Genomic DNA, 24505 nt, shown 5'->3' with positions numbered 1-24505 from the left:
TTATTGATACTCTAATGATTTAACCCTCGCCGGACCTATTGGTTTTCTACATACGCGCCGGCCGAGGGGGGGGGGCGGGTACGACCCCCCCCCCTCGCCGTTTCGCCCCTGGTGGAGCTAGCGCGTCGCGGAAAAAACGAGCGTGTGCGCCGTTACGAGACGCAGAGATTGGTACCCGATTTTAAGGTCCTGGGTCAACCGGTGACCTCTGAGGTCAGGTCAAGTGCCCCAAGGTACGGTTTAGTTTTTGGTGAATAACTTCGCAAAAAACGGCCGCAGAGCGCCGATTTTGGCAGCATCGTGTTCGTCTCGCTCAGGCGCGTCGAATGATATACTTTTTGTCCGGGTCAGGTCAACTTGGGGTGTTGACCTCAGGTCAAGGTCAGGTCAGCACCCCCAGGTCACGAAGTTGGTTGAAAGGGGTCATGTCGCATATCATTCGATTCGGCAGGTCTTCCTGAGTCCTTTGGTGGCTTTCCCGACTCGCTAGCTCAATTTGATCAAGAGTTATTGACGAAAAACTAATATGACCTTGATGACGTCATAAATGACGTCACGCAAGGTCAACATTGCAAAAGTGACGCATCTAACCTTGCAAGGAGTGCATAAAATCACGATTGTGTGTGCTTGAGATAGTTGGAGATCGTTCCCGGCGCCAGAATAGCAGTTTTCATTTTTCCCATTGACTTATAATGGTGAGGTCACGAAAATGACCTGACCTCATATGACCTTTAGGAAAAATCCGAGATATACAAGTTGTGGGACTTATAATGGATACTAGATCCTGCAAGTGTCATTTCCCTGTGACATCTCCTCTGGCAGTGAGGGCGTTGCGAAGTTGCGACATCTGAAGACCGTGCAGAGGTTCACTTATGACGTCATAGGTCAGTGACCTGACCTGACCCAAAAATGCGGTTGGTGTCAAAAGATGCGGCTTGGATCAAAGGTCAGGTATGCCAAGTTTCAGCTCTCTATCGCCAGCGTGTTCGGAGCTATCGCGAAAAAACCCTATGGGGGGGGGGCGGCACCCGCCCCCCCCCTCGGCCGGCGAGGGTTAATCCAATAGAGGCAAATGTTAAGTGTGAAATAGGTAAATCGTATTTTTATACGCAAAATTAACATTGTTACCTTACCGATCAATGGTTATGTACGATGTCCAAAGAGACAATGAAGCGTGATAACAAGGATTGTAACGATGCCCCATGGAGACACGTAAAAAATCGTACAGTCATGTATTTACGACAGAAAACACTCATTCCACTCCGAACAAGGAGGCATTCTCTCACATAAAAAACTGTTCACTTGCACCCATTACAAATGCAACTTTTGAAGTCAGAGTCACACGCCAGCCTTAGCTATTCCACATTCGTTCTGGGGAATGCGTGGCAAGCACGTACGGTCCAGCACCTTATTGAGAACGTCATGATGTATGACCATTTCAATTTACGAATGACGGTCTACAGCGGACTTTCCTTCAAAATCAAATGCTAGATATTTTGATGCAGAATAAAATAGCGAATGGTCGCTAAATTTATGCGTTCTAGAACATTTGAAAATGCGATTGCCTGTTTTCCCCACAACTTATATAATATTGGTTGATACGCAAAGAACAACAATCATCACCTCGGTGGTTCAACTTGTAAACCATAAAATAAGCGCAATCAATCGCGTACTCGTATTTGGCTTCGCTCGTTGTCTTTGTTTAATCATATTTTGTGAAATGCTTGTCGTTTGTAAATCACGACTATCACAAATCAATTTCAATGTCAACAGTGCAAAAGCGGCAAATAAGAAAAAAAACATGCACTTTAAATTCACTATCAGACGAGCAAACCATGATTACCTAATGACTAGCGCACCCAATAGCACATGCAGCGATGGAATGAATGAAAACATGGAATGTGCATTACATTCGAGGCTTTGGGAAGTCGACTGGTATTAAATATAGGTAGGTAAGTTCACTATACAGCACGTATGACATGTGAAGCTTTGAACGATACATAGGCGAGGAGGGACAGGAATGATCGACACACTCAGATTATCGACACATATGCAGATCTGTCCATGCGTCCACCCCTCGTTCCTGACAAACATAGAACATTGTTCGCGATACCATCCGGGGTGACCTCTGATTGAGACACTATTGCGCTAGTTCCCGTGGTGTCTGACCCCTACATTGACACAGTCTCACCACACAGAAGTCACCTCCGACCTTCTGACCACTCTGGGGACCGTCCAGGTCGCGGTCGCTGGCGACAGCTCATCAGCGTGTCGCCACCGCCAATCACAGCCATTTCCGCCACCCGGCCGGCCGGCTACACCAGTAGGCCGACCTCCTGGTGCCCTGAGGGCGGCGGCGGCGGCGGGGGCGGCGGGGGCGGCGGCGGCGGGCTGGCGCGGCCGCCGAACGTCGCCAGCTGCTTGATGGCGGCGGAGCGCGGCTGTGCGGGGCCGGTGAACACACACCGCTCGGAGGGAGGCGTGTATTGCAGCTGCTCCGGCGGAGGGGTGCGCTCCCGCAGCCCGCCGCGCCCTGCTGGAGGGGTATAGGCACACCGCTCCACCTCACTGGGCGAGTGGCAGGCGGGCCGGCCGGCGGGCACGAGGTCCGGAGCGGTCCCCCGGCCCGACCGGCCCCCGTACTGGCCGTACTGGCTGTACTGAGCCCCGGCCACTCCCAGCGGGTACTCTGAAATGACGAAACAGGGGTAGTCAAAACTCAGATATGATTCAGATGGAACCCGTTTCATTGTTTGGTATTGTTAGAATTCTTTAGTGACCATGTCATCCACGTGGTCACGCATCCTTGCCTGATGGGCCGGTTCAGAGCAGGTGGCTCGGTTGGCTCATGAAAAGGCGTATCATTGTTGTGTTCTACATGGATGATTCAGTGGCCAAACAATGCAGCCAGTGTCCCTTGATGGACGGCGCCGTCACTTGGAGTGGAGCGAGCTGAAAAGCTTTCTATGTTTTTCCCTTGACGATTTGAGTGTCCTTCCAGTAGTATATGAAACGCAAATACCGACCAAGAGACGCAAATATCTCGATATTGTCACCAAGATTTAATAATTTATCATTACATAAAACCGTTTTGCGTATATCGACTCACCCCTGGTGGGAGTGCAGGAGGTGCTCCTGTGCAGCTTGGTCCCCTGGTCACCCTGTCGACCGTCAGTAGTCGTAGGTGACCCTCGCTGACCTCTGACCCGCTCTGAGCGGAACCGAAACACGTCTGACGAACGAGACCGGACGGCACCGGGCGCGCCGGTCTGACGGACGTCGGCGATCTGAGGAAGACGCAAACAAACAAATGGACACATAGGTCATTAGTGCGGGTTTATCGATGCAATACGCATGCACGATAGAGTTGTTTATATAAGCATGTAGAATAAACGTATGAAGGTCGACAATAAAATGTTTAACATGGTATGCCATAATGTTTCTTTTTTCTACGGTATATTCACGTATGTAAACACATTCAACGGAATTATTCCCAAGGACTTGATGTTACACATCAACCACGCAGCCTCCAGACCACCCGTCGGCGAAATGTTCTCACCTGACTGTCGCTGAAGCTTTCCTCCCTGCTACCGCCGCTCTTTACGGAGATGGTGCTGACCGTCTCCGTGCCGTACATGTGCAGCATCTCAGACTTCGTGCTCACGTCACTGGCTGCAGGGAAAGAGAGGAATGCGTCACGACTCACGTTTGAACCCCATTTCTCACATTTAATGACACGCCACTTTCTACACTCCTGCAGTTTGTAATCGCTACACTATGGTAAAAGTTAAAACTACTTTTACCCAGGTCAAATAATGATCAGAGCTTGGTTAAATTTATTTGATGGACTCAAAACTACGACAGTACATTTCGTAACAACAAACAAATAAATATCTAACGAAATATCGTCAATTGATCAACGATCCCGCAGCTGGTGTGTCGTATTCCCGAGACGTGCAAATGTAAGTTATTTGTCTGCAAATGACCAATGTCCGGTGGAACGATCGGTGTCAATGTTCCGTTCATTGGAACTGAGTGGAAACTTTCCAACACTGAAGCATCGTCACACCTGAAAAATGTCTGGCAGATGACGTAGCTATATGCTCTACCATCAGATGCATGTTCTAAGTTCTACATTCGAATGCGGAACTGACTTTATTCGAGATTAAACGACCTTGGGCTTTGCCGCCCACGGTGAATGATATAATATTTGGTATGTACGTGCAATATGAACACAAAATATATATAAAAAATGATTATGGATGCACAAAATGATTTCAAGTGCAGGTACCACATATGCAATGAAACTAAATTCAATTCAGATCAGACATGGGTGTCTTTCGTTTCTTTTAAAACTTACAAGCTGATTCCACCATTTTCTTTGGCTGCCTCGCCCTGCGCATGCGTCGTCGAATAAAGAAGACGACGAGCGTGACGTTGACGACGAGCAGCAACGCTCCGACAGAGGAGACGGCGATGATGACGATCCAGGGCAGCCGGGCCTCGTCAAACACGGCCGGCTGGGATTGATCGGCGTCGCCTGCAACAAACCAAGGTCAGGTCCATAGACATCCAAGTTCCAGACCTTTCTCGGAAGCTTCTGATACTGTTCCAGTGCACGCGCTCCTGCAGCAGTGGACATTGCGTCATTGAAACACAATAATGCATTGCGACTTTTCTGTACGCTTGTCTGTCACAATTTACTCCACGCCAACTCCTAAGACATATTCCGGCCCGCACGTCATAGTGAAGCCTCACTGACCTGTGGTCGTTGCCGTTGCTGTGTCGGTGCTGTAAGCGCTGCTTCCGAGTGTGTTGAAGGCCATGACGGAGAAGGTGTACCGCGTGCTGGCTCGGAGGCCGGTGACGGTAAACTGAGTACCGGAGGACGGTGGTACCGGGTCGACGTGCCGCTGATCGCTGACACCGTCTGCTGTAGTGTGTCGGACTCGGTACTCCTGGTGGAAGGATGCTCTATCAGATCGGCAGCTTGGGTACTCGCCAATATATTCACTAGGCAGCACGTTACCGATAAAATTACATTTAACCCGTATTGTTGGCTGCTTGTAGAACTTACTTGCTCCTGTCCGCCGTCGAAGCCGGCTTCCCAGGCCACTGTGGCCGAGTCGTGGGACACGTTGACCACCTTCAGACCCAGCGGAGGGTCCGGTGCACTGGGACGGCCCAGCTCTATCTGCTGACGCTGAGAGCCCAGCTCGTTGAGGGCGACGCACTCGTATGTGGCGTAGTCCGAGGGCTGCACGTCCTTGATGCGGAGCACCGACTGCCACGTCATGAGGTCCAGCTGGAAAAGAAAGTTGGATTTAAGGCCGCCCCACACTGGACCTCGCATGCGGGTTGCGAGTTTTCGTTTTTTTCGGGTTTCTTCCAAATAAAAGAATTCACTCTATGTTGAGTAACCCATACCACCATGCAACAAGCGAGTCTGCTTGTTTTCAGCATGCGAGCCAACTTGCATCGCATTCCAAAAGTTGAGTTCGAGTCAACTTTCGATTTTCCTCGCTGCGAGGTCTGCGAGTTCTGCGAGGTTTGCGGGTTTTTCGTTGAAGTCGAATTCTGGTTCGTTGCGCTGGTATTGCGACTATATGTAAGTTTCTGAAGGTGAACCGGCTTCACCATGCATTCATGAAGTTACCATAAGGGAACGGTCTAATCTCTGTGAATTAGTATTATGCTCGCAAAATCAAAACCCGCAAACCCGCGACCCGCATGCGAGTTCCAGTGTGGGGCGGCCTTTAGAGTCGATAGGTAGCAGACGCGCTAAGCCAAAAGGCGCATTGCCTCAAACTAAAATAAAATAAGATAAGTTAATTAACATAAAATCAAAATAACTTGAAGACTCAAATAACAAAAACTAATCACATATCAAACCCTTGTTTCACGCACTTAAAACTACTCCATTGCGGATCTGAAATACTGATGAAGCGTCAAACTTTTCAGTGGGACACGCTATTTTAATTCTGACAGACCGAACTTCCATCCGATCCTTTATCATCCAGATAGTGAAGGGCGTGGACCGTCGACCGACCTGTGTGTAAGCAAGGCTGTATCTGCCAGGGTCGGTGCTGTTATCAATCAGGGTGCCCTGCGTGGACCACTGGAAGGTCACGTTGGGTGCCCCGCGAGCTCGGCACGTCAGCAGTGCTGTGCCCGTCAGGTCAGCGGCAGACTTGGAGAACCGTCGGCCGTCGACAATTTCTGGCTCATCTGGAACAGAATCCGTCCGCCGAAATCAGCTTTCACGCCGTATGCACGTCGTGATGACTTCGCGATTTCATTATTGAGCTGATAAAGAAAGCCCAGGGTGCTTTTGCGTTTGAAGGTTGGCAGGAAAGGTACAAAAAGGTAAAAAGTCAGAAAATGAAGACAAATCGAGACGTCACATGTTTCCAGCAATTGTTTATGCTCAAACGGACGTGACGAATGTTTTTTAATGTTGTTGTTACCAAGAATAAGAGATATATGTCAACTTAGGTACATACATTGTCGTAACATAATTGTTTTGCGATCTTCATACGTCTACAGATGTCATGCTAAGATCCCTATGCACTCATTTTTAGCTAAGGTTCACTCACGTTCGACCAGCAGAGCCACGGAGGCGTTGGCCTCTCCGATGTCATTCCTGGCGAGGCACACGAACTCTCCACCGTCTTCCCTGGAGACGTTACGGATCGTCAGCAGGCTGCTGCCGTTGCCGACCGCGATGTTGACCCTGCTGGAGCCGAAGTTGTAGCCCTGTCTGCCCCAGCTGACCATGTTTGGTGGCGTGGGGTTGGCCTCGGCGGCGCAGTCCAGCACAGTGTCATCCCCAGCGGCCACCAGCACCATCTTGGGGATGGACACGATGTCCGGAGCATCTGTGAAAGATTAGTCCACTCAGAAATACCGATACTGACGGTGAAACGAGAGAATTTAGATGCAGCCTGCAGGGACGCAATCTTCGAAACCGTTTATTTTATTTTATTTTATTTTATTTTATTTTATTTTATTTTATTTTATTTTATTTTATTTTATTTTATTTTATTTTATTTTATTTTATTTTATTTTATTTTATTTTATTTTATTTTATTTTATTTTATTTTATTTTATTTTATTATTTCATTTTATTATATTTTATCCTTTTTGTTGGTTTCCGCCTGACAAGACCATTTCAGAGCCGGAAGGATAATAGGAATTAGAGGAAAGACATTGGTCTGGTCAGGCGCCCTAGAGAGTCACCGGGGCTGAGCCCGTCCGAATGGACAGGCCGACCAGCCCCCCTTGCAGTTTTCATGGACAGGCCGACCAGTCTCTGCACCCGGCTATACGGGTGTGCTGCCCGGGGAGCAGAAACCGTCTACACTGGTCTGGATAGATTTTACAGTGCGATGAGCTTGATTAACTATCAACATACTCTACAGGAAAAAAAGTAAAAACGAATGAATCGCACAATAAAAATGTTGGCACTCATTAAGCAGAGTGCTCAATGCTGATAACAATTGCCAGACCACTTACATTGCACGTTGACGTGTACGCTGACGGTAAAATTTCCTTCGTCGTTGGAGGCCACCAGCCGGTACCACCCGGCATCAGCTTTGGTCGCGTGACTGATGTCTAACAACGGGCCGTTCATTTGAACGGTGGCGCCATCTGCTGGCGACTCCTTCAACCAGTGGTACTCAATGTCGCCGGGCCTTCCCCGGGCCGTTAGATTCAGGCGCAGCGACGAGCCACGCTGAATGTCGGCGACGTGGGTCGTCTGGTTGAACTCGGGCGGGTCTGTAAATCAAGCATGAATTACCATTCCATCTCGCTGGCGCGTTTTGATAAAATAATCAAATGTTACCTCTTATCAACTAAGTTCAGGTGTCTAATTTGGCAAGGATGTAGGGGAGAGCGGGGAGAGTTGTATCATGTCCAAGTTGTATCAGGGCGAATTGTGCCAAACTTATCCAATGGATGGCGCTCGCGACACGACCAGCCGACGAGGTTTTCCGGGCGCCATCTTTCCCTGTTCTGTCTTGTGGCTGAGTGGACGCGTCTCGAGGTGAGAGCCGATTTTATGTTTTTTTAATGTCATTCTAAAAAAATAAGTTGCAAGAAAATGTGTGTTTTGGGCATTTAGATGTGCACGAATTTGAAATATCTCCGTAACGGTGGTGAGGGTAGGTTCTAAGGCTGCGTGAGTGAAATCGGATTTCTCCAGCTGTCCGCTGTTTTTTGAGCACGAGGATGTTTTTCCAAGATGGCGGCTAGGTACATGTTGTATCAGAGCCGGGTGGGGTATGTTGTAACATGTATGTATGTATGTATGTATGGGTATGTTGCTTTTGATCGCGAAAGCTAAGCCCTGGCTCGCGTTTGTAGGTAGCTAGTCAATGCTCGTTCCATTTCGGCACAATGTGTTGGCTTTTTTGCTCTTAACGGGCCACTTTTGCGTCTAGTCTGTTGATGTTTCGTTCGGATTGCATTGACCTAAGTTTGGTCTAATAAAGTGAAGCCTTTGAGCATACCTATACATTGTATTAACCCCATTTAATGTTGCTGTTATGTTCAAAACCAGTAGCAAGCACACTCCCTGAAACGTGAAATAGTGATACAAATTACCCCACCATGTGATACAACTCACCCAAGCCATGGGGCAAGTTGTATCAAAAACATTGTTCTATTCGGCAGACCGTAGAAGAAAAACTGGTAGAGGTAGCGGAAAAGTTACTTTGCACAAAAAAGCAGAAGAATCAAGGAAGGGGATAGTATGGAAATAATGAGTTTATCACGGATAGTTACGAGGTTATGGGTCTCGGAGTAAAAACTGATACAACCCACCCCACTCTCCCCTATGTATTCAAAAAGCAATGTCCTATCATAAATCATGTTTGCTAAGCAAATGTACAAAAATGTGTATAAATGCGCCATAATGCAAACAGATGTACGACTAGGCATGATACGTCAGCACCATTGCAATTAGCCCTCAGAAACGGCAAAGGAACTTGAAGGATGTCCTTACATGACACAAGTAGCGCTTGTTTCTCCTGAAGCACCTCAGAGAGTTCTGAAACGTTGCAGCGACAAACGAAGACCGCGCCATCATCAGACGACGTCAGATTCTTGCGAAACGAAAGACGACTTGAAAACCTGTGCAGCGAAACCCAACAAATACGTGAGCCACTCTTGGAGCTAATCAAAAGATTCTTTCTTGGTATCTCAAAGCCGAAATTTAACACGAACATGAAATAGATGAAATAGAAATAGAAGTAGAACTTAGAAAATAAGGTGACTCAAAACGACACTATGGTATGACGAAATAAATTTTCATAAACGATATCATAAAGATGGTCGCAAAGAAAAGGTCAAAACCCACAATGGGTGGCGTGGTCTTATCGTTACGAAATAATTATGCGAGGTGCTCACCCTCCGTGTTTTCCGGCTTTGAATGTCTCCAGGGCGGTGACCCCGTCGGTGACCTGGACGTTGTCTCGCCACCAGGTCAGCTCAGCCGCCGGGTACGACGGTCTCGACTCGCAGGTCAACAGAGCCTGACTGCCCGCCCGCAACACCTCCGGACGGACCTCCAGCTTCAGGCTCGACGGAGGGACTGGGAAAATTGCATTTTCTCTCAGTGATACAGCGATTGAAATGGAAAGATGCATGATAATTGATCATGGTCCTTCAGCAATACGATGTAGAATCGAAGTAAAAGAACCTACAATTGTAAATTCACTTCCAACACCATACCTGCTACATGCTTTTTAATTCTACGTTACTCATTATTGAATTCAAACCTCATTAAGGATTTTTTTGATGGAATGCTCATGACACTTCAAGGTTTCAGCGATAGGATTACATCAACTTACAATAGACCGATAATTCCACGCTGGCTGACTGCACCCCTCCCAGTTTTGAGTTGGTGCTGCGGCAGGTGTAGACGCGTCCGTTGTCGGCGTGGTCCACCTGGAACGTGACCACGCTCCTGGCCACGCTGTCGCGCACCTCTGTGCTCGAGGCCAGCTCCGTGTCGCCCTGGTACCAGGTGAGCGTGGCCGGCGGGTTGCCGCCCTGCGAGACGCACGAGAGAGACACCCGCTCTCCGGCCCGCAGGTGGGAGCCCGACTCGTAGCCCAGGATCGTCGGCGGCTCCGGAGGATCTGTGAAGTAAAGATACCGTCGTAAAACTATTTCATTTATTACAAAATAAAAAAACTATCAGACATAGACATACAGCCGACATACATACAGATATCTGACATGCATCGGGACATGAGCGTAAAATTTATTCTAAAAATTGTATCCAATGAGTGTGTAATAACAGTGAGCTTTGAAAAAAATGGTAAGACAGCATGCATCTACGCACGCAGTATGGTGACATTCGCCGACCCGACTTTGGTTCGTCCGAGCGCGGGGTTGAGTCCGTAGCAGGCCACCGTTATGTCCTGTCGCATGCCGATCGGCACCACAGTGGAGATGTTGGAGCTGCTGATCCAGCCGCCGTCGCCCGCCACAGACGTCTCCTGACTCGTCTGTAACAGCCCTCATCTCAGTCAGCATCAATTCCGAGAAGAAAGGATTCCACTCCGGGCGCAATGGGTCATCGGATGCCTTCTCCTCTTCACTAGTTTGTGCAGATATACGGCAATATATTTTCTACATATTCAATTGCTAATGATGTTACCTTCTTTGAAATACTATCAATAGCTAGCAACAAAATATAGCAAGCATATAACCTATGATTTAAGCTTCTGTTGAAGAAGAGCTCAACGTCAGTGTCTTTCCAAGGTGCTTACATTGTTGACGGTTTCCCCGTTGATGACCCAGCTGATGTTGGCGGGCGGGTTACTGCTGGATGTGATACAGGACATGTGCACTGCATCTCCGCCTCTGGCCTCCTGTGTCCCCGACACGGTGACTTCATCAGGGCCGACTGAAAGCAAATGGTCTTATGTCGGGAATCGATACGACTTAGATCCGCAGTGGTCCTCCACGTGAAGTCACTTGATTCCAAAACGTCAAGTGCAAGAGCTTCTGTGGGTCAGTCTTTCACCACCCTGATACAATATTACCACAAACATCAACATCAGGTCTCAGCGGCTCAGCAGTACTCACACAACACATTCACGATTATGTAAGTCTCGGTGACCTCCTCCTGTGCCTTGGAAGACGCCTGGCAGCGGAACGTCGCGTTCATGTTGGACACCTCTGCGTCCACGACCAGCACTGCTACCGCCTTGCCGTGCTCCTGGCGGTACTTGGAGCCGATCGGCCGTCCGTTCTTGAGCCAGACGAGCTGGGCGGGTGGGTTTCCGCCTCTGGAGATGCACGTGAGCGTCTTCTGCTGTCCGATACTGACCACCTCTCCCTCCGTGTAGCCGCTGATCTCCGGGGCGCCCGGAGGGTCTGCGCCAGAGCGACGGGGAGACTGAGTTAATTAAAAGGGAGCTTGAAATCGCATGATCATGTACATGATGTGTAGTGTATGTTGCATACATGCTGCATCTCCCCGCATAATAAATGCTCACGATCTGTTTTACTCCATTCAAAAGGTGACAAACGAAGTGAATTTCAGCTAATCAAATAAAGAAGCTGACATCTAAGATGGCGTAGATAAGAAATGAAACAAATATTTTATCTCGTTCGACTCGTTCGCATGTTTTGCTCTTTGAGAGGCTCCAGATGTCGAGTCGAGTGAAGTCAAGCTCCGAACTCCCAATGTAGGCAGTAGGATCAAAGTATTTCCCATTAACTACTTACGGAGCACTGAGAGCCGTACGGTGGCGTTCAGTTTTTGCCGGTCCTCGGGCGCTATGGCCGGGTGCTGGGCCACACAGGAGATGCCGGCTCCGTCGTCGGCTGCCGTGGGTCTCAGGGTCACCACAGAGGTCGTGTCGTTACGACCCGGGTGGCCCCAGCCGAAAAACGAGTCCCTCCGCTCTGGAGAAAAGAATCACACATCCTTCTTGAACTAGAAGATAGCCGTGTCTGATATTATTAGCATGACAATGATGCCTACATTTTTATACCTAAGAGATGAAACCTTACCGGTTATATTTTATCGTTCATCTTTTTCTTTAGATATTGGACTCGAAGCTACGCTAAACATCAAGTGTGTAAACTGAAAAGAGAATAGCAGACTCTCACTGTGTAACGATACAGCTGAAAAGACGCATATCAATCACCCCCATGTCGCTTACCTGGCCTGATATCGAGTCCGTTCCTCTGCCAGACGACCTGGGCTGCCGGCCGGGACCCTGTGACCTCACAGGTCAGAGGCAGCTCGGCGTCCGCAGCCACCTCATAAACGGAGGCGGCCCGAGACCCAGCCGACGAGCTTAGCTGAATGGAGACCGGCCTTACTGAAACCGACATAATGAACACAGTGATAAATTGGGGCCTCTGTTCAGGGTGATGGTGTTGAGAAAGCAGTCTGTCATGATTGTGATTTTTAACTATGCAGATTGGAAGGAAATTATCATTGAAGTTCATCTTACCTAGAACGGTGAGTATGGCGTCGGCTCGGATGGCGTCCTGTCCGCGGTTCGGCGACACCTGACACTGGAACCGACCGTCGTCCTCCAGGGTCACGTTGGTGACCTCCAGGTCATGCACTCCTGACCCCGGGTCACCCAGCATTCGGTACCGGTCGTAGCCGGGAAGTGACCGTGAGTAGCCTGAAAGGACACAAAAAAATAGATTTTTCATGATTAGTCAGGTTTTGATATGATTGCAGATATGATCATGCAGATCTGGGTTGTCCCAATTAGTTTCACGGGCGTCCACTTCATTTTCTTTTTCGTTTTCTCTGAGCGAACAGCCTGTGGTCCTTGTTCCGACGGTACCGTTCCCACCTTATCCCAGCTCCGTCTGAAGGACCCCAGTTGTTCGTTTATACGACAAGGGCTCCAGCTGGACGGTTATATACGACAAGGGCCCCAAGTTGCACGGCTATACGGCCCTGGGGTCGGCGTGAGGCCGCTCAGGGTCGTACCGCCATCGACAGCTCCTCCCCCGTGCCCCGCCACGCGGTAATACGGCGCGGCGCGCGCTAAATTGGCCGAAGCCAGCCCGATTCGCAGCTCGGCTAATCAGCGCGCCAGCGCAATTAACCTAATGATCCGGCCGGATCGCGGCATCTTATTAAGCCCGGATCCACCAGGCCCGATGTTCATATCAGCGCGGCACGTCGCTATCCTTTACAATTTAGCGGCATCAATGGCTTAGCGAAGCTGCAATAATAAAAGTCCGCCGGTTCTGATGAGCTAAGATGACTGGTTCGATGTAGAACTGTTGAGATTCGCTACTGATTGCAGGCCATTTCTGGCGGAAACTGTCTGGGAATGACAATGGTCTGACGATAAATAAAATAAAAATGTGGCAATTAGTTTTGTACTCATAATTTTTTTAGCTTAATAAAATCGTATATTATAAAACCGTATCCATGTCTGTTAAGTGTCATTGTTAACTGTTCAGTTATAACCTATATGTGCTGAGCGCAAAAAAAGTATTGTAAGTCAAGATATGGCCTCAAATTTACTTCTAGAAGCGTTGGTCAGTTATACGCTCCTAAGTTTTACTTTGTATTTGCCAAAGTTTTGCCTCGGTGGGGTCATTCAAACGTAAGTTACGAAATTTTCCCCTTATAGGTATCGGAAAGTTCCTAATGATAATAAGTTAGCATTTGGGTATATGGACATTTCAGTGATTCAATCCAAAATGCCACCACCCCTGCGACTAACAACCTGGATTCTATAGACGAAGACAGTGAAAACGGAGAAAATAGGTACCTACACAAGGCTCCGAATTTCTAATTCGTACGCATAGGACAAGAATAAGAATAAGATATACTATTTATACAACAGCATGGTCTCTCAGACCTGGAAGCGTTAAAAATAAAGGCGAAATCAGAAATAAGAACGGCACTAAAAAGGTGCTGGGCAGAGCGGAAAAGTAGTGAAGCCTTACCGAGAGCGAATCCATCCTTGGCCCACTGGAGCTGTCCGACTTGGTGTTGCACTTCACACCGTAAGATGGCGCTGTCTCTTTCCACCACGCTCACGTTGGACGGACGGACACGGAACCGCTGCTGCTGACAATGGACTGCGAAAACAGAGAAGACGATGTTGTTATTATATTGCTGAATAAGCTTTGTTTATTTTTTTTCTTTTCGAATTGAAAACAGGTAGACATACATCGATTAATCGAAACGGATTAATCGATAGACGGTTACCACATCGCCTCACTTTCTTCATCTTCCGTCTCGTGTTTCCCATTGCCCTTTCCCATCCCCCCTCTCTCTCTCTCTCTCTCCTTCCCTATCCGCTCTCTCGCCGCCTCTTGCTCCGCGTCTCCTCAGACAAAGGCTGGCCGGCTTTAATGAGATGCGCCGTATCGTAGTCGTACGGTAATGAATGGCCTGCAAACACTAGACAACCACAAAGCGGCTCTATATATCTCGGCCGCGGACGGTGATACCGGCGTGAGTGACCCGTTCTGCCCAGATAGCGCGGCCGGACGGCTGTGGGGGCCGAGCGAACCCTCTCCGGGGTCGAATGACTCACGGAGGTGGCGAAAACCACACCGAGAAACTTTCTGAAGGTTACTCCGGGAAGATAACAATGTTTGTCTCAAGGGTGCTTACTGTCATTATGCAGAGTTGTTGCTTGCTATGATGAAAGCATCATTGCGCTAAAAGATGTATTATCGAGAGTACCGAGCTTGGCACCAGAAGATTATTTACTTATTTGCAAAAGCCGGCAATATATGGCAAAGCAGCCATACTTAACAAACGCTTGTCTGCCGTTTGGGTCTACTCACACCTGCCTGTCGGATTTACACTGCAAATTGCCGCTCATTCGCTTAGGCTGTATGTAAATCAAATACCTACTAAGGTCTACATCAAAGATTATCACCACCGGCGTTGTGTAATTATAACGACGACGGCACTAGGCAAGAGTGTATCCAGCGTCCTGACGCGTCGCCGAGTCCTTCCTTTCCCAGAACGTAGGTACAGATCTCTGATGATCCTGTAGGAAGAGGTTGATGAACGGCTCAGTGTTATCACTCAGTCATCCACGGCTCCGTGCTATGTCGTCCACGGCGCCATGAGCCTGATCGCCACGTTTTCCTGGCTAACTGATCCACGGTCAGAGAGTTTTCACTCTGATGATGATAGAGGCTTAGTGATGTCATCTCCGGTCGCAGACAAATGGAGAGCGAGACCATAAAACACCTGTGGAGCTCACGGCAAGTTTCAGTGTTTCAGACTCAGCTCAAGACAGTTCTTCCGGAAGAGTTTTGTGCCGGGTCTCACGTCTTTATTTTGAACGTCTTGCATGCGAAAACAACTATCCATAACTATACTAATCACATAGCAGACAGATCGGAATATCGTTTCGCTCCTTAGGAAAATAATATTAAACAACCCGAACACGCGAATATTAGAAGCCCCCCCCATCCCCCCCACACACTAACAAACACTGCAGCTACATTCGAGACGCGGCGTCAAGTCTCCAATTCATCTAATGCAGTATCTCTGGATGGGAAGGCTAAATACTGCCGACCCACAGCGCCGCCACAGCGCGCTGCACCGCAGTCTGCTCGGCCGCCCTCAGCGCGGCGGCAGACAGGCGGCGACCATTGCCGCCCAGCGTAGAGGGTCACGACCGTGGGCGGCCCTGTTCTCACCCGGCCAATGTCACGAATGTTTACGATGACGGCGCCAGTTCCAGTTCGTGAAATGAGCGGTGGTAATAGTATGATGACGCGTGATCAAATGCGGATGTCGGTGCTGAGCGAATGTGCTGTTACAACGCCTCGAAATGAGCCCGTATTCCGCGATGGATGAAAAAAGGCAGACGGACGGAATCCACTGCTGTATTTATGCAAGGTCAGAACAGCGTTGACAAAATGTCTCCACCAGGGTTTTGTTTGAAAGTTCAATATCAGCAATCAGCATACTGTATACAGTATGCTACAGTATGCAGTATACAGTATGCCGGAGTATACTCCGGCCCCTGCAACACCGGAAAAAAACTTATTCCGAATGCGCTGTTATAATTTTTCCCCTCAAGCGAACACTTCAATAAATTTTCGGAGACCAAAATGTGCTACCTAAGTGATTTAGTTAATACATGGAGCTTCGGTGCTACACGGTTCCACCATTCAGACATGTAGCACTTCTCAGAACCGCCTTTGGCTTATGCTTGGTAATTTCTCCGAACAGGAGTCCTTCAGAAGTATGGCGAACAGAACGCCTGCCGTTCCGACCAGCTGGTGTGGTATTTGTGACGGGTTATTAAATTCCATTTTCATCATTTTACGATTCTATTTATGTTCCTAAATTATCCTATGCTCGTTGCTACTTCAGCCTTTGTCTCCTGTCAGGACTGGCATAGAGCTTCGACTTTTACACATCACGTGAGGAAGCATCCGTGGATCTGATGACTACGGAAGGTTTATATAATTCGGAGCGCAGCGGCCCTCCCAAAGACTAAAACGTCCTCGCTGTTGAAAAACTTTGAACGTGTCCATCGCGCGGCTCTCACCAACGTCGACTGTCGGAACCTTGAGCAAGACGCATGCGTCTTCTGCTTTTGTCTAGCGCTGTGGTAGTCTGAACAGAGGCAGAGAGTTCAGGCCACCAATTCCGTGACATACGGAGACCGGATACACACAGCTTCAACAACGTCCCGTTGCTTGAACAATCTTCAGTTTCTCTTACGATTCGTGTCGCTATCTTTAGACCAGAACGTCCCCTGTGCCAGTGTTCCATTCCCGAAACGAGTCGGTTGTATTGAACGGATACAGAAACGGGAGTTTTCAGATCAAGCGAACAACAACACGGCTTTCCCAATCTGCTGGACTGTGGCATCGGACTTAGCGGCAAATGTAAGTACACGGTGTGGTACGGAGAGAAAGAGAGAGAGAGAGAGAGAGAGAGAGAGAGAGAGAGAGAGAGAGAGAGAGAGAGAGAGAGAGAGAGAGAGAGAGAGAGAGAGAGAGAGAGAGAGAGAGAGGGGGGGGTTCCAATATTCTGATGTCACCCACATAAATATACCAGTGGCCGAGAGACCCAACAACTGTGGAGCTGATAATGACTGTGGCCTTATTACGGGACTTTAAACCTTAATAAAAAATGAACGTTTGCTTTATTAAAACGTAACGGAATTAGCGACCAATTCCTGTCTTTCGTGACCCTTTTAACAGAACCCAACCACGTCGATCATTGAAAACCGAACTGATCTGTCAGCCATGTTGACCCTGGCTTTCCGAAGTATTGACCCTTTTACCGTTCCATTTCCAGAGTCGACAGTTTGCGCACCATTCTCGTCTCCCGGCTCCCAGTTTCGCGGCACGTGGCCGGGCATTTCGCACCGATCGTCGCGGCCAATCGGCTCGCCTCAGCGGATTGCCGATCCGCTGGTGCGCACACGATCCGCCGACGGAATATTTCAATTTTGAACGGAATTTTGCCGCCTGGCTGGCGGTCGCCGGCCTCTGCTGATGCCATCAATTGAATTCCTGCCGACGCCGGGTCAAGGAGCTGCTCCAGACGGGTGAGAAGGATGGCGACGCACCAGGATGAGATGCGGCGGTACGGTTAGGTATAGTGGAGCGGAAGCGCCAGTGAGAGTCACCAGCGATTGCAAGAACAGACGCTGCTCAAAGTCAGTAGGTGTGTCTGTGTCTACATGTGTCGGTCAGGGAAAATACACCAGCAATGGAGCCATAAAGGGACAACATAGTGGGGTGAACAGGAGGCGGCAAATAAGAGAGTAGGAAGTGTACGATCAACACGCGTAATAAACAAGAGGCAGGGAGCAGAGTATAAGCGTTGCCGGAAGAACGCAGCACAAAGTGAAGTCGGAATGAAGAAAAGATCAAAACGAGGCTAGCGTTACCTACATAAATATGCCTCGGGAAGGGCTCACCACCATGGTGAACATATGCTTCAGTACAAAAGGCTCTCCACGTTCGGACTTTGCAGGTTTAGGCGTAACCGTGTGCGGTATATGTTGCATGTATATTACGACGAGCTGAAATGCAAAACTGATGAGTGCACTTTGTTGCCACTCTTCCACGTGTCCCCACCAGTTGAGCCCACTCGCATGTGGCTGCCCTTTGTCACCCGCTCTGGTGTAATGACCTCTCGTCAGTTAGCGTTACGCCCATCTGCTCATCCCCTGCATCCCTCTCAGAAGTGGACAGATTAGCATGCCAGTCGGAGCCGCCACCTGAATGACAAATGCACTTAAATCCCCAGCTCTTGACGCCGGTGATATTCGGCGGCATTCAGCGAAGAACGTGTCATACATTTTGATTTAAGCAGCGGTCGCCGAGGCAGATGCTCACAATTCCCGAACGTTAGAAAATATCACGACCCGTGGAGCGTCCCCAATTCGGCGCCAGCTGTAGGGACTTGGGCTGATGAATGACAATTATGCAGACATCACTAACAGCAATTAAAAGTCTGAGAGTTGTTCTCTGGAATTTCAGATTAGATTGATTGCTGTTGACGAGTTCTGGGAAATGTCTGCCCCGGAAACACTGTTTCTAATACCCTGACGGAGCTGTACCGGCCTGGTTAGAGAGCTGGACAAAGTATACGCAAAGTATACGTGTTTGCACCTTGGTGCAAACGGAAAAGATGTCACATACGTGTAAATACATGAAGGCGTCAAGGTGCGACATACATACCTACTCGAACGACTCAGTCATTGTTGGCCTCATTCATAAAATATTAATGATATTCTAGAGGCTTTAGGAATGGCCTTGGCAACTTCGTTATCCTGTTAAAGGTAGTGTGCCACCTTTGAAAGATTTCCCAGTTTATTTTTCCTAGGATAAGAAGCTTCTGTTTTTACCTAATATCGCAAAAAAAAATCAAAAATGGGCCTGGAATAGTGCCTTTTTCGCCTAAAAGTTTTTCGGTTTTTAGATACCTATGTATAACAACTGTAGTGGGCTCACCTGCAAACAGGCGTCGGGCAACAATCGCGAATGCGGCGCACTTGTGACAATAAGCAAAGGTCATTATAGTGTTACGACCATACGACGTACGGGAATGAGTTATCAGCTGTCTAATCGTAGACAACACAATGTCGAGCCTTAAACTGTAAGCCCGTATTGGTATTGTTTCTTTTATTTGGCTGTCGAACATTATTTATGGTTTGAAATATGATTTTATGTAAAATAATTGATATGAAAAAGCCGTCTTATAAGTTATGACCCCATTTCACCACACGCAAGTGGCAGAAATGACAATGATCAGCTGACGCATTTTTCTTGGCCGAAGTCAGAGCGCGCGGCCCGACGCACCACGCGTATTTGGAAATTCCGACCTCGACGAGCATCAGAAGCCACCTAACAGGCGTGTTCGAAACCGCAGGAGATGATGATGAACGGGTTTATCGAAACTTGATTGGATGAGCATATCGGTAATAGCGATTTCAGTGTGTGCATTTATTGTTCATAGTGGTGTGAAATGTGGTTGGGGTACGACCGACAACCCGTCGGGGCGAATTTCGCACTGGGGTACTCAAAATTTGAAGAATTTAAGACGTTTCCATGAGTTTTGAAGGTATGGATAAGTTCTAAAAATCCGGTTCTCCTTATCTGGGCCATTAACTCCATACGGTCCAAGAAAGCTGGCACACTACCTTTAATGCCGTATCTGCAATCCGGTGCCTAGTAAGTGAACTGCATTGAAAGTTGTTTGCGGACATCGTGGATCCATGGATTCACAAACGAGATAAAGCGGGGTTTCACTGGCCTGCATGACCAAAAGCCTTTTTAGTCACAGATGGCCATAAATGGCGAATATTTTTACGAAAAGAAGAACCGACTTCCGCGAGGCTTATACGAATTCATTGCAGGTTCTGCATGCATGAGATTCATTATACATTTGATCGTGCAGACGACGCCTAGCAGGAGCTTTCAATGCTTTCAATAGCGATCCAAGTAGCATCATTTAAAGCCTAATAATCATCGCTTACTTTCGATCAGGGCACAGCCAGGCCTACTGTCTATATGTATGGTCCATCCACTTCACTTCAGCACATTGTCACTAGCGCCGCTCCATGCTGCGCCTATTTTATTTTCCTTTACTGCCTCCCGCTCGATCGTCGATTGGTATTTTTCGCCCTCCCTGCCGACTCGACTGCCGGTTCTGCAGCTTTATTCAGCACCCGCCATTGCAGCCGTAAATTTTGTTTTGTTTTTGCTGTCGATCCGGAGAGGGTGAACGGCGTCGTCGCCGACGTTCTCCCGTCGTCGCCGTCGTCGGCCGCGCCGTTCCATCGGTCAGCCGGGGATGTGGCGGGCGGGACTGGACGTCACCCCCCTCCCTCGCTCCCCTATTTGCGCCCCCATCAGCCCCAGACGGCCTCGTTAAGTCGACGGGCCGACAGCCCTGTGGGTTGGTCGGCATTAAACGGCTGTAAAAAGGGGGTCACCCACTGGGGCGCATACTATCATCATGGGCCAGAGGCGCATTTGTCAAGAGGCTTAACAGCGTCTTAAGTTGAGATGAGGGCTATGAAAGCAGCAATAAGTCGTCGTCTAAAACTTGGCATCTCATGCAAGTTTTTGTATCAAAGCAAATGCATGGGGCGACTCCCACAACCGCTAGTTGTTATATTTAATTATGTTTCCTATGGAATCTTATATAAAAACAGCTAGGCGACACTTTATAATGCTGCTATTAAATACTACAAATGTGTGACAATCTGGCAAATGTAGGTATTTATGTATGAATAGACTAAAACCGAAGCATTTTAATAGACTGTGAGCAGCACGAAGTGTTTTTCACTCCCAAACAACATGTGATGCTGATGAGTTGCTGCTCATTTTTCGCAGTGTTCATAACGAAACAAATGAGTGTTCTGCTTAATTCCTGCAGCCTCTTGCCAATAGCTCGCACAGCTAAAACAAACGAGCGAGTAACTTGTGCATGAGTAACTTAATGCACATTTTGTCCGGTTCTTTATTCTTCGTTTAAATATATGCTGAAATCACTCTAGGAATATCCAAAGCGTAATTCAGGGTTCAGGCGTTGAAAATAAGACTAAATTGGAATTGCAACGAGCAACAAACATTTCAGCCTTCGATGGTCAACAAACTGAGCCGATTTTACTGCTCGGTCCCGGCCAAATCCAGAGGCTTTCAAGTTCTTTGGCTTTAAAACCTTCTCGGGGGTAATTCATCTTACTGAATGTCTCCATCGCCACAAATTGAAGGCTCTATCGATTCGGCTGTTCAGTTGCTGCACAGCTGGGGCCGATCGGCACTGTCAGCAGTATTCTGTCAGCAGTGACTGCTGTCAGCGCTCAGCAGTGACTGCTGCCAGCAAAAACCTGTTAGCACTAAGCAGTGACTGCTATAACCAGAAGGGACTTGTCAGCACTGAACAGTGACTGCTAAAAACAGTGACTTGTCACCAATCAGCAGTGACTTGTTAGCACTCAGCAGTGACTGCTACCAGCAGTGACCTGTAAGCACTCAGCAGTGACCTGTTAATACTGAGCAGTGACTGCTGTCAGTAGTGACCTATTAGCACTGAGCAGTGACTGCTACCAGCAGTGACCTGTTAGCACTCAGCAGTGACCTGTTAATACTGAGCAGTGACTGCTGTCAGCAGTGACCTGGTAGCACTCAGCAGTGACCTGTTAACACTGAGCACTGAGCAGTGACTAGTGACTTCCATCAGCGCTCAGCAGTCACAGCTGCTGCAGCAGCTGCTGCAAAATGATGCATTTGATTTATCAAACGCTGTTGCTCAAATTCTTAAGCCCTAAGTGAGGTAACTATTAACTTCTTCATCAAATAAAATTAAATGAAATAGCCGTCTATCGAATTCACATTTTCAACTTAAAAAAAAGACTTGTGCCACTCTTTTTCGAAGCTTGGTCACTACACGCATCCGTGCGTCTATTCTTAGCTCTGTTCGGCCGCAGCTACACTCGTATATAGTAATACCGGATCTGCAGTGCCCCAAATTCGTCCGTCCGTGCGGCCGGCAGCGCCCCGTTAGCCGGGTCGGCGGAGGGGCCATCTCTACCTCCTTTGGTCCCGTGTGATGGCCACTGCCGGCGGATAGAGGCCGTCCTGTAATGGCCCATCCCGGCCCAGCCACGAGCAGTCCGGCCCGGCCCGCCGCACCGCCCCCAAGAACCGCCCCAGGGCAAATGGAGGGGGACGGGTGGCGCCCGGGGGCACGTGTCCGCCTCGACAGCGCCGATGGCAGAGGAAAGAGGGCAGGGGGAGGGGATACGGCGACCCGGCGACCACCCCGAGGCGGTGAGAACACTGGACAAATGGCTGCGATCGGTCCCGAACGGCGCTTCAGAGCGGCAATCGACGCTGGCTGTTTTCCGAGGCGTTTTTACGTCGTCTCGAATGGCCGGTCGTCAGGCTAAAGAGGGGATGAGAGGGAGTGACGTAAATTTGAACGGCAGTCAACGTGAATGGAAATGACGCTGCCGTTGGCCACTTTGTCATATTTCCGAGCTGAAATATGACACGGCAGTCACCAGCAGCCCGACCACTTGGTCTTCGTGAGCCGGACAGCCGAACACGACCATGACACATGTGGCCGCGCTGACGATCAAAAATAACTTCCCGACATTCACAACCGGAAAATTCGATGGAACAGCCACCATCCTTTAGAGGCGAAATCAGCTATGGGACTCGTTGTTGCTGGTCAGCATTTTATAGCCCCATCGAGAGCTATAGCCGAGGAGAGACTCAATGCTCTAATTTTGTCACTGGAAGAAAGTTGTGCGATGCTGAATTGTGCCTTAATCAAATCTAATTCAGTAGAAACCTTAGATTGGAAAGCTTACAAGGAACTATGCTGAATAGTTAAGCAGCCACTTCATTAAGATCCTATGCTATCATGAAGTATTTCATATTAATTATTATATGGGTCCGTTGGGCCCACTCTGGCTAAATTTTCATATGAAATGCGTGATTGTTACGTCATTCACTTTATTATAGGCGAATATATTACCTGAACTGTGAGCAATATTTTGTCACACAAAGTTATTGAGTAGCATCAAATACGAAGTTAAAATAAAATATTGAATGTTTGTTCTAAATATAAGTTCAAAGAAGACATTTATTGGACAACCTATTTTTTTTTTTAGCCGTGAGCGTCACGCCAATGATATTTTTTTACATAACAACACTGAGAAAATTCAAAAACGGGGTGGGGTGTTTTTGCAGTGTATGATGAGTGTCAGACACTTTTAAATGTGTACTGTGACACTTATTACAGTGTCATGAAGCCTGTCATACACAGTTAAAGGTTTAGACACCCTCAAAAACTCCCTTGGGTATGCAGAATAACCACTTACTTACCCATGGGTAAGTGGTTATTCTGCATACCCAAGGGAGTTTTTGAGGGTGTCTAAACCTTTAACCGTTTATGACAGGCTTAATGACACTGTAATAAGTGTCACAGTACACATTTAAAAGTGTCTGACACTCATCATACACTGCAAAAACACCCCACCCCCTTTTTAAATTTTCTCAGTGAATGACCCAACACAAAAAGTTTAAGGGAGCTAATAATAAATTTGATAAGCTTTCACTAACTGGAACAAATTCAACCACCAATTATACACATATTTAGGCACTCCTAACGGTCATTTATTGATCTTTATGAAGTGTCCCATTTTTTCATAAGGATGTGAATATTACATTACTAAAGCATAGGGGAGAGTGGGGAAAGATGCCCAGGGTTTTACTATGTCATATATTATTCGAAAATGACGACCGGAAAGCAAAAACTTGTAGTTTCAACGGAAGCCGACATCATTTTTCTCCAAAAATATCACACTTTCGTGCTTGAAATATGATAACTTGTTTTGCTATTAAGCATTTTCCTGAAGAAGTGAAAGGGGGCATCTTACCCCACAGGGTGGGAAAGACGCCCCCTGGCGTTGGGTAAGATGCCCCCTGCACTATAAGTGACATAAATGGGCACGTGAATCGCCTTAACGAATCAGTAGTCCCTTCGGGCCTGCAGTAGACACCAAACGCCATCGTAAGGGCCCTTAAAAGTAGTCGTAAGGGTCTTCAGAGGTCATCGTTAGGGCCATCACGGTCCAGCGCGGCCAAACAAGCCTCCGTGGTGGCGTTCGGAGACCACTGTGGGGCCCTTATAGGTCTTCATGATGCTTGAGGGCCCTCGAACCCATCGTGGGGACCTCAGATGCCAGCGCGGCCCGTGGAGCCAACGTGGGAGCCCTCAAAGGATGTCGTAAGGGGCCCTGGAGCCAATAATGTGGCCCACAGAGGCCGTCGTAAGGGCTCTCAGAGTCAGATGCCGCCCAAAAAGTCGCTGTGTGGGCCGAGAGACCGGCATGGGGAGCACCCGACCGTACTGGACTCTCAATAGTCCCAGATCGGCTTTTGTCTCTCAGCACAGGTATGTAATAAATGATTTGACGGGCTGCTTGAAGGACAGCCTACGGATTTAGGGGGGCGTCTTTCCCCATCAGGACAGGGGGCA

General features: G+C 48.3%; 1 protein-coding gene across 1 annotated transcript in view; it reads right to left on the bottom strand.

The window, feature by feature from the left end:
• Window positions 1-1372: 1372 nt before the first annotated feature.
• LOC122372491 (nephrin-like) overlaps window positions 1373-24505 on the bottom strand; it is a 39036-nt gene continuing 15903 nt past the window's right edge. Inside the window, exons 2-20 of the mRNA XM_043349709.1 lie at window positions 13954-14088; window positions 12483-12662; window positions 12186-12347; window positions 11746-11925; window positions 11101-11391; window positions 10782-10918; window positions 10352-10517; window positions 9855-10145; window positions 9412-9595; window positions 9008-9135; window positions 7516-7779; window positions 6597-6878; window positions 6050-6228; window positions 5078-5305; window positions 4763-4958; window positions 4361-4540; window positions 3560-3672; window positions 3110-3287; window positions 1373-2689 (exon numbers count right to left, since the gene is read on the bottom strand). Of these exons, the coding sequence (XP_043205644.1) occupies window positions 2316-2689; window positions 3110-3287; window positions 3560-3672; window positions 4361-4540; window positions 4763-4958; window positions 5078-5305; window positions 6050-6228; window positions 6597-6878; window positions 7516-7779; window positions 9008-9135; window positions 9412-9595; window positions 9855-10145; window positions 10352-10517; window positions 10782-10918; window positions 11101-11391; window positions 11746-11925; window positions 12186-12347; window positions 12483-12662; window positions 13954-14088 (3848 nt within the window). The 3' untranslated portion in view covers window positions 1373-2315. The remainder of the gene's footprint in view (window positions 2690-3109; window positions 3288-3559; window positions 3673-4360; window positions 4541-4762; window positions 4959-5077; window positions 5306-6049; window positions 6229-6596; window positions 6879-7515; window positions 7780-9007; window positions 9136-9411; window positions 9596-9854; window positions 10146-10351; window positions 10518-10781; window positions 10919-11100; window positions 11392-11745; window positions 11926-12185; window positions 12348-12482; window positions 12663-13953; window positions 14089-24505) is intronic.

The sequence above is a fragment of the Amphibalanus amphitrite genome, unplaced genomic scaffold (assembly GCF_019059575.1).
Source record: "Amphibalanus amphitrite isolate SeventyFive unplaced genomic scaffold, NRLGWU_Aamphi_draft 001365F_arrow, whole genome shotgun sequence".
Taxonomy (NCBI): domain Eukaryota; kingdom Metazoa; phylum Arthropoda; class Thecostraca; order Balanomorpha; family Balanidae; genus Amphibalanus; species Amphibalanus amphitrite.
Note: the sequence above shows the minus strand (reverse complement) of the source record. Positions and strands in the feature narration are given on the sequence as shown.